General features: G+C 40.7%; 1 protein-coding gene across 1 annotated transcript in view; it reads left to right on the top strand.

Annotated features, from left to right (window-relative positions):
- The first annotated feature begins 371 nt into the window (after positions 1-371).
- Positions 372-10718, top strand: part of Ophn1 (oligophrenin 1) — a 333577-nt gene continuing 323230 nt past the window's right edge. The window contains exons 1-2 of the mRNA XM_051178493.1: positions 372-638; positions 760-932. Of these exons, the coding sequence (XP_051034450.1) occupies positions 779-932 (154 nt within the window). The 5' untranslated portion in view covers positions 372-638; positions 760-778. The remainder of the gene's footprint in view (positions 639-759; positions 933-10718) is intronic.

Genomic DNA, 10718 nt, shown 5'->3' with positions numbered 1-10718 from the left:
ACGCTTTCCAGATGGAGTCCTAGGGCGCTTACTGCTCCCCAGTTTCCGCAGGGAAGCGCCAGGCTACCACAGCTATTGTGCGTAGCGCTGTCGCCCTCCTCTTCCCGGTGGCGCTGCCCAGTTGTTGGAGGAGAGCTACGCCTTGCCGTTGGGTTTAACCCTTTAAGCGCCAAGCCCGACAGCCCGCCGGCCCCCCGGAACGAGTAGGCGGTCTCTGCAGCTGCCGAGTTGTGGGCGACGAGTCCCGAAGACCCGAGGAAGACAGCCGAAGGGAGCTGGTGTTCTCGGTCGGTCTCGGGGTTGGGACTCGGCCAGAGTGAAGCTGTGCCATTGGCTTTAAGAAGGGGGAGGGGAGACGCGGACCGCCGCTCGGGGATCCGGGGAAGGAAGCCTCAGCTGGCTTGGGAGCGCAGAGAGGCGGCCCCCGCGCCGGCGCTCTCCCCGCCTCCACCCTGGGCCGCCCAGGACTCAGCACTGCGCTTCGGGGAGGCGATGACCAGGGGGCGTGCTGTTCGCTAGGCTGCACCCTGCCGGCGTCAGAAGGCGTTGGTAAGCATTCCCGGTCACTCGCAGCCACCACTGGACTACGCGCTCCTGCTACACACCAGCGGGCGCTCCCCAGAGTTTCATTGGAACAGGTACCTGTCGTCCAAAGGGAGTGGGGTTGAGTAGCCTAAAAGTGGATCCTGAACGCAAGCCACTAGGTCTATTCTGCTGATTGTGCCACTGATGCTCTCTCTCTTTGTCTCTAACCCCTAGTCCCTCCGCTATCGTAACCATGGGGCATCCCCCGCTGGAGTTCAGCGACTGCTACCTCGACAGCCCCGATTTCCGCGAGAGGCTCAAGTGTTATGAACAGGAGCTGGAGAGGACCAATAAATTCATCAAAGACGTGATCAAAGACGGCAGCGCGCTTATCAGCGCTATGAGAAGTAAGTGGAAAGCTTCCATGAGCCGTTTCTCTGAGTAGGTGGTTTTGGCCTTTAAACCTTTCCATACCACAGGGGGAAGGGAGGATCTGCAGTGACTCTCATCATCCCAGGTCTCTGAGTCTGATGGGTTTCTGAACCTTTGAGAGTGGGGTCAGTAGAATTGGAAAGTGATGAAGACAAGCAGAACTTTGGGCCTTTTCCTTTAGTGGCCCTGACCTTCTAAGACTTAATATGTAGGTGGGGAACAGACCCTCTTGCTTCTCAGTTACCCTTATTGAGCAGATCCTTATTGAAAATAATAGTCTGCCCTACCGGTCAGACATACCCAGCACCCCTGTCTGGTACAAGGTGACTTCCATGCTGACCAAGGAACTACCCCAGTACCTCCTAAGGAATTTGGAATTAAGGCTAAAAGCTCCAGTATAAAGATTTCTGTCCTAGCCTCTGGTTATTACAGAAAATTGTGGGTCCGTAAAAAGTTATTCTTCCCAAATAATTTTCTAAGGAGAGCATCTTTGGCCTCTGCTGAGATATTTTTCTTTTATATACTGTTAATGTCATACATAGTCCATCCAAGTTTATGATTATTTTTTGGTTGCACATACTACTGGAATTCTGCTTCAGTGTGGAACAAAGACTGTCAAATTCATGGTCCAAGGGGCCCAGATGCCCTGGGTGTAAAATACAGGGGTAGGGTGCACTGCATTGAACAGACCTTCCCTAGCTTAGTTTTTCAGTGGTTTTCATCACTTCTGGGACTGTTTTTTCCTCCTGAGTGTAGGTTTTTATTTCTGCTGGTTGTCAAAAGGATCAGAGAAAAAGAAAGAATAATAACATCCACAACAAGAGTATAAGTAAGCCAAGCTCCCCCCCCCCCCCGTGTATCAAGAAGAATGGAGGAAAATTATTAAGTATAGTGATGATGGATTATTTTTTTTCCTCTCCTTGGCTGAAAGATAACTATGAAAGGTAAAGTCATTCTCTATGCCTTTAACTTTGTTTTGAGTGGATATGCCCTACCTCATCCCATGTCAAGGTTGTATGAATCTTTGTTTCAGGCTGTTACAGCCAAGGAAGAGGGGAGAGAGTCTTCTTAAAAGCTTTGGTGCCACAAAAACTGCTGCAAGCCTGTATTTCCCGAGTAGCAGCTCTAGTTTGTGGTTGGCTGGCCACTCTGGGTCAGAATCTGTGCATCTGTAAACTGTTCCAGTGCCTTGGAGTTTTTTAATTGAGTTTCATCAATACTAAACTTGTGTTAGCACCTTAAAGATGGAATACTTGAAATGCTGATCTTTGCAGACTTGTAGGCCAGGCTTTTGGGTGTGTCTCCTCTTAATAGAGTTCAGTTAGAGGTTGAGGATATGGAGATTGTGCCGCAGAAATAAAAACTTGAGGACTCTGTGAAAGGAAAAGGACTGTTTGTATTGCAGATTTCTTCTGACTACAAACTTCTTGGTATACTATTCACCATCAAAGAAAGCCCATTATAAAAGTGCTAGTTAGGAGGTAGTTTTGGAATGTGTATGGCAAGCTGAAATTTTGCTAAAAATGATCAGCTAAGTCATATCTGAGTGATTAAGCTGCCTAAGGAAAAAACTCAGTTCAATGAAACATTTTGGGTAAGGGTAAAATGTTTTTCAACTCCCAGTTCTGGGGACTGGGAGTTGAATTCAGGTCTTTGCATATAGTAGCTACATATATAGGTCCTGGTTTTTGGGGGAATAGGGTCTTAATATGTAGATTGGGGTGGACTTGAACTTCTGATCTTTCTGCCTTAGCATCCCAAGTGCTGGTTTATAAGCATGCTATTTTTTGTTTATTTTGTTTTGTTTTTTAATTAAGAGGCAAGTAGTAAGTTTTCTTCTTTCCATGATTTCTGAGACTAAGTGTGGGAAGATGATAGCAATCATGCATACTCAAATGTTTGCACATGGGCTGCAGATTCAAAAGCTGTCATAGGATAGGGGACTCTTTAATAGCTATGCTGATCTTTTATTTCAGAGTCAATGTTGCTCAAAATAGGATGGGGAGGTATTAAAATCCCCACCACTAACCCCAGCCTTATTGCTTTTCTTTAAGCTCTACAGGTTTTAAATACTTGAGTAGCTAAAGGGAAAGATGAAATTGTGTCCTTTATCACAATAGGTTTTGTTCCCCATCCTGTGTTTGTTCACAGTTCACAGTTCACAGTTCACAGTTCAGCCCCCTTTCTTCAGGGTAGGTAGGGTGTAAAACAGATGTACAACAGAGGTATGATCTTCCTAAGTGAAGGAAAGAGGAAAATCCCCTTCTGGGATTGGATTTTGAAGACCTGGTTTACAGTCATGGCTTCCCATTTTGGGATTTGGCACAAACCATTTCAACTGTGACATGTAATTCAAAAATTAAGAAGAAAAAAATCTCTAAGGAGAGAGAAATGTTAAACTATCCCAAATTTAGTAAACACTGGATGACTTTATGGTAATGTACAACAATAAATTTGTACAATATGAAATTGGTGGTCGGCTGGGTATGTAGCTAAATGATAGAATGTTTGCCTACCATGTGCAATGTGCTGTATTCTATCCATAGTACTGGAATTTTAAAAAATCCATTGCCACAAAAAAGCCATTGCCATAATAATGGTGGTAATTATATCCACCTCACAACATAGTTGTGAGGCTTAAGGGAATTAATTTTCAAAGGGTTTTGTGAAATAGAATTGGCTAAAACAAGTACATTGTTGATAGTCTATCTTTTTTTTCACTAATACATCTGTTGATGAATGTATAATTTTCAGTAGAGGTCAGAAAGGAAATACATAAATAGAAGTAGTTGGAAACAGCCTTTTTTCCTTGTTATCTTGTTGGAAAAGTTCACTCATCTGGGCACAACTGTGAAACTTGATGTCAGTACTTTGTCCCACTGTGTGATTTTTGCCTAGAACTCTGGATAAGGGTTTAAGCAATAAACTCCTGTGATTAGTGATTATTATGATTATTAGTGTTTTAAATGTGGCCCTATTTGAATACAGTGTTGGTTAGGTTTTGTTTTTGTTGTTCTTGTTTATTTTTATTTTTTTTTTATTTTTCAATTTGACACAGCTAGAGTTTTGGAAGAGGGAAACCCAATTGAGGAATTACCTCCATCGGATTGTCCGTAGGCAAGTCAGTGCAGGTATTTTCTTGATTGTTACATAGGAGGCTCCAGCCCAATGTGGGCAGTGCTACCTCTGGGTACTTGGTACTGACTGGATGGCATAAACAAGCAAGCCAGAAAGCAGTGTGCTTTCCATTATCCTCTGCTTCAGTTCCTGCCTCCAGGTTCCTGCCCTCAGTGATGGATTGTGACCTGGGAATTATAAGAAGCAATAAACTGTTTCCTCCCCAAGTTGCTCTGGTCATGTTTCTTTTTTTTTTTTTATTTGTTTTTGTTTTTTATCATAGCAACAGAAAGCAAACTAGGACAAATACTTAGATATATTTAATTAGGTGCTCAAATACCCTCCTTTGATGGGTGTTTGATCCCCCCAAATGTGATGTGTTTATAATTTTTGGTGCATATAACAACTATAACAAACTAATAGAAAATAAACCATCATTACTTTGAACTGTCATGACGCTGAAAGATGAAGGCTGTATTACCTGCTATTCTGTGATTCTTTGCTCTCTCTCTCTCTCTCTCTCTCTCTCTCTCTCTCTCTCTCTCTCTCTCTCTCTCCATGCATGTGTGGTTGCATTTGTCCTGGGGATAGAACACAGGACAAGCCCTCTCCTACTAACCTGTGTCCCGATGTCTCTCCTTTTTTATGTTGACAGTATTAGTCCTTTTGATTTTACTGAAAATTGTCTGAATACTGAAGATAGGCATTGTTCAGTATAAATGTTATAGCCCATTGCTTATATGGCCTCAGAAACCTGAGACACTTAATGTAGACTATATATAGTTCATGGGCCAAATACCATTCATTCAATAAATACCTGTGTACATACTATGTTGTAATCTTTGTTCAGATGACTGTTAGATACACAGAGTGATTCACAGGTGGATATTGACCCCAAGAAGTTCCAAGACTAGTAGGGGAGATATGTAGAGGTGAAATTACTGTTGTATAAGGCATTAAAGTTCAGAACTTTGGAGTTGGATGGTGGAAATTATTATATGCGACATTAGAGAGAGGGAGAGAGTTCATTTCTTGGTGGAAGATAGAAAAATCAAAGGAGGAAACAGCATTGAAGCTTGCCAGAATTAACAGAACTTTGACTTATTAAGCTGTTTCCGTATACCAGTGATTCCTTGATAAGAAAAAAAAAATAAATGTTATATTTTATGGGCAGCCTATGCCAAAAGAAATGGCTTTGTGGGTGTGTAGTTTTAGCTGTATTTTTGGAAGAGTCACTGAGAGATTATCAAGAGTAATGAGTTAGCATTCTTACACAAATGTTTGTGACTTTTCTTTTAGACAAGGTCTCATGGAACTCAGGCTTACTTTGAATTCACTATGTATCCCAGGCTTGCCTTAACTTCATTATCTTTCTTTGTCATTGTCATGAGGGTTATGATTAGAGGAGTGTGTCACCAAACGACTATATTTGTGACATTTAACATGTTTTTCCTTTTTAAGACAAGATCTTGTTCTGTAGCCCAGGCTTGCCTGGAACATACTAAGTAGCCTAGGCTAATTTCAAACTTTATTATCTTCCTGCTTCAATTTCCTGAATGCTTGGTATACAGGAATGGGCAACCACACCCAAATTTAGAGTGTAATAGTTGAGATGATCTCTCTATATAGTTCAGGCAGCCATTAGGCTCAAAATTCTCCCAGCTCAGCTTCCTGAGTACTAGGATTATAGGCCTGGATTAACTGTCCCTGTCTATATTTTTTTAAATATAGCTCAGGATCAATATATCTTGTCTGTAAAGTATCATGTTATATATATTTTAGGCTTCAAGGCCATGCATTCACCCCCCAATTAACCTTTGTTGTGTAAAAACATCCATAGAGAAACAATATTCTAGGAGAACGTACTCACATAGAAATGTGTTCTCAGACACTTTGCACATGTCATGGTATTTTATTTCTTAGAATTTTGTCATGCATTAAAGTTATTGCTAGTGGTGGCATGTGCACCCAGCACTCAGGAGATAAAGGCAGGAAAACTCAGAGTTCAAAGCAAACTTGGGACAGAGTGGATTGTAGGACATCCTGGGATGTAAGATCCTGTGCCTAAAAAAAAAAATATCAAAAGAAAACTTCCCTAAAAATGTGAAAACCATTTTCACTGTTGCTGGGGGAGGGTGACATATAAAAATAGTTAGCTGGGCTTGCTTGACCAGCTGCAGTTTGCAGACCTTTGGTAAAAGCTATTTAAGTTAAGTGGACTCTTACTGGCAACCCAGCAAGTGTAATTATTGGTAGACTGGAATGCCCTATCTCACATTTTCTAGTAAATGATTTTATTTTGGTGTGCTATAAATTATGTTTGTTGTGGTTGAGGAAAGGAAAGCAGGATGCAGCTGCTGGAAGTGTGTTACTGGGACTGGAGTAGATGGGGAAATCTAATAGTCCCACCCCTTTCAAAAAGCAGTTACAGTCTTAATGATTTTTAAGTGTTCATTTGCTGGTGGTTTTTTTTTCTTTTTTGGTGTGACAGAGTCTTGTTTTATAACCCAGAGTGGTCTCAGAGTTGTAGCAATCTTCTTGCTGCAGCCTCCTAAATTCTGGGATTGCAAGTATGTACCCTAACACCCCATGTATCCTATCTTTATTGTTTTAGCTAAAGGAAACCTTTCTTTTTGCAGTGCTAGAAATTGAAGCTATGGCCTCACACATGCTAGAGAAGTGCTCTGCCACTGAGCTGTATCTCCAGTACAATTAAACATTGTCTGCAGGCTAGATTGTATGAATTGTAGTTCCTGAGCTAACACATCTAGATTTATTAGCCAACAAGTCTTATATATACTAGGAAAATGGAGTGTGACAGTCTCTAGGAAGAAAAGTTTTCAAAGACTAGACACTGTGATTTGGCAAAGGGATGATTATAGTATAATGGCAATGGATTCTAGTTGGGTATGATGTGGTGTGTGGCAGTAAAAATGGGGGAAGGGAAATAACGACTATGTAGTTATGTAGCTTTTTCTTCTAAAATTCCATTTTGTATTGTAGTTTAACACTTTCAGAAAGGAGCCAAGCGGTTGTAGCACATGCCTTTAATCTCAGCACTCAGAAGTAGATGCAGGTGATCTCGGTGAGTTCAAGGCCAGCCTGGTCTACAGAGTGAGTTCCAGGACAGGCTCCAAAGCTACACAATGAAACCCTGTCTCAAAAAACAATCAAAACAATCCTCTCTCAAAAAAAAAAAAAAAAAAAAAAAAAAAAAAAAAAAAAAACAAACAAACAAATTTCAGAAAGGAATGTTTAGATTAGTTTTGGATTTCATGTTTACATCAATCTCCACAAAAATATTTTAGTGAACAGGGTATTTAAACAAAAATAAAATAAAATAAAATTCAGCTTTTCAAAACTAAGGGTAATACTACACATATATAAAACAGATGCCAGAAACACACACACGTAACCATTATGCATATTTTGTTTTGGATTAATGAAAGTCATGTTTTAAAGGGCCCCAAATAGCTGGCTATGGTGGTTTATATTTGTAATCCCAGCACTCAGATAACTTCTGAGTGGCAGGAGGATCAAAAATTCAAGGTTATCCTCAGCTACATAATGAGTTTTGAGGCCAGCCTGAGATCCATGAGCCCCTGTCTTAGTAAAACAAACAACATAGATAAATAATGAACAAATTAACAAATAAAGGAATCTAGCCTGGGGTGCTGGCATACATATGTAATCCCAGTACTTGTGAGGATGAGGCAGACATGTAAGGAACCCAAAGTCATCCTTGGCTATGTATGATTTGAGGCCAGCTTCTGATACATGAGACCCTGACTCAACATAAAGCTAAACATGTGTTATGGTCTTTTCATGTTGCTGTGATAAATACCCTGACAAAATTAACCTAAGGGAGAACGTGTTTCTTTTAGCTATGTTATAATCTATCACAGTGGAAGGCAAGGCAGCAGGAACTTGACGCAGCTGCTTACATTGCATCCAGAGTTAGAAGCAGAGACAGATGAATGCATGCTGCAGCTCACTTTGTTTTTCTCCATGTATATAGACCTGGATCCCCTGCCCATGGATTCTCCTGCATACAATTAAGATGAGTCCTCCTGAATCACTTAATCAAGATAAATCAAGATAAGCCACCATATGCTTGCTAGAAGCTTATCTCCCACTGGCTCTAGATTTCATCAAGTTAAAAGTAAAGATTGACCATTACAGATGTATTCTGTACCAAAGATGTGCATGAAATTGATAGAATGGTTCAAGTATATGTGTGTAATTTTGATGCCATAGTCTTAATATTTTAAAAGAAAACCACTTTCTTACAGTCTACATGTTTGTTTTATTTTGAGAATTAATTACTGTTTTTATTCTTTCATATACATTTGAAGACAACATTTTTACATGTTTACATTAAAGTCAGCTTTGGTACCTTTTCAGTTCAAAATTTGGCAACTTAGGTGCCTATCTATAGATTGCTTTCCTGGGAGGATAGGCTGCTTCCAAACCTGCTATTAGCTATCTGTGTGATCTTGAGTAAACCTTTGACTTTTGAGTATGAATTTTCTCATTTATAGAATTAGGAGTCTACTCAGTGATCAGGAGGGTTCCTTTTGGATTTAGCATTCTGTTTTCTGGTCACCATTGCTTTACTCAGATAGTTAAACTACCTGAGATGACTCTGTCAAAATCAAGCAAATACATCTTGATTCTAGGGGAATAGGACAGACAATTTGAATTACACTGGCCTATTTGAGTATAAACTTGTTGAGTGGTTTTCGGGGGAGGTGTCAAGATTATGCCTTTCAGTTCTGCCCAGAGTAGCTGGGAGTCTCTGTGGAGGTGGGTGAAGTGCCATGATACACAGGAGGAGTGTGCATGTTCTTACAAGTTCAACTGTCATTATCTCAGTGATACTTAATGCCGTTGAGCATACTGGGTTCTTTTAGACCCCCCAGAGTAAATTGGTCAATTTACTGGTGTGTGATTTAGGGCTTCTTTTAGTAGATGTGAAACCATGCTCAGTGGGATTTAATGCAGCTGTATTATTGTGTTTGTTAGAAAGTCTTCTGACGACTTACATTGCAGAGTAGCTAGACTGAGGGTACTGTGGGAACTGTGATGGAAAAAATGTGACAATTTGTGAGAAATAATTTTATTTGGGGTGGAGGAGTAGTGCTTCGGTAGGGTACTAATTATTTTAGCTTGACTTGCTTATTAAGGAAAGTTTTCCAATCAGGCTTAAGGATGGTGAAGGAAAAAGACTTTCAGACACAGCCCAAACCATGTGTTTTATCTGGCATCTGTTTCTCTAATCACCACAGAATTTTCCTCAAAGCTCATGAGGATCTGGAAAGCTGCACAGTTTTCCAGGGGAGTACCCTGGAAATCTCTAGCTGATTTTTCTTTCTAGTCAGCCAGAGGATCCCTATGAGGCCTTACCAGGCTTGTGTAACATCCTAGACCTTGGGCAATGTAAAGGCAATTCAATTGAATTTAATAAAGATTTAGTAATTACTGTGTGTCAGTACTGCCCTGGAGATTAGGGATATAGTGGTGAATAGGGCTGCAATAGACTGTGCTCTCTTGGAGCACACATTAAAAATCTAGTTATCTATTTATGCCTTTGCAGACTTGGGAAGGGCTATGAAGGGGAAGTTCAGGGTGAGGCATATAGTCTGTAATAGCTTTTGAAGTTGAGATTTGTAGGGTAAGAAAAGGAAACAATGTGTTATCTATTGGCAAGAAGATACCAAAGAGGAAGAATACCTAAGTTAAACAGACCTGTGTTTCACCACTTTGATAATGGCCTTGGTACTGAGTTAAGTCATAATTATTTTTTCCTTTTGGTGTTTTGAGACAAAGTCTTACTATGTAGATTATGCTGTCCTTTAACTTTTAAAATATTTTTCCTTTTTATTTTCTGTGTGAAGATATGTGTTGTGTGCATTATTTAGTTGTTTGTGTGCATATATCTACCTTATTTTTTAAATTATATTTTTAAGCCAGGTGGTGGTGGCACATGCCTTTGATCCTAGGAATTGGGAGGCAGAGGCAGACTGATCTCAGTGAGTTCAAGGCCAGCCTGGCTAGTCTACAGAGGAAGTTCCATGACAGCCAAGACTATTATAAAAGAAAAACCCTGTCTCAAACCCGCCCCCAGAATTACATTTTAATTTATTTATATGTCTGTGTATGGGCATGAACATGCCACAGAGTACATATGGATATGAGTGGACAATTGCTGGAGTCCATTTTCTCCTTCCACCATGTAGGCCTAGAGGATTAACTCAGTTTTGGTGGTTAGTGTGTTTGTCACTGAGCCACTTCACTTGCCTCTGACTGAGCTTGATGCTCACCAATTTTGCTATGCTGTCTGACTGATGAACTTGAAGGATCCTTCTGTCCCCTCAGTGCTGGTGATATGGGTACACACTGCCACACGTTTTTTTTTTTTTTTTTTTTTTTAATGTAAGTGCTGGGGATCTGAACTTAGGTCCTCAGGCTTGTGTGACTGGTACTTTTTGTTTTCCTGAGACAGATTTTGTCTGTGTAGCTCAGCTGTCCTGGAACTAGCTCTGTAGACCAGGCTGGCCTTGAACTCACAGAGATCCACCTGCCTCTATCTCCTGAGTGCTGGGGTGCACCACCACTGCCCAGCTGTGACTGGCACTTCAGTG

Source organism: Phodopus roborovskii, unplaced genomic scaffold (assembly GCF_943737965.1).
Source record: "Phodopus roborovskii unplaced genomic scaffold, PHOROB, whole genome shotgun sequence".
Classification (NCBI taxonomy): Eukaryota; Metazoa; Chordata; class Mammalia; order Rodentia; family Cricetidae; genus Phodopus; species Phodopus roborovskii.
The sequence above is the reverse complement of the archived record's forward strand: the minus strand, read 5'-3'. Positions and strand labels throughout refer to the sequence as shown.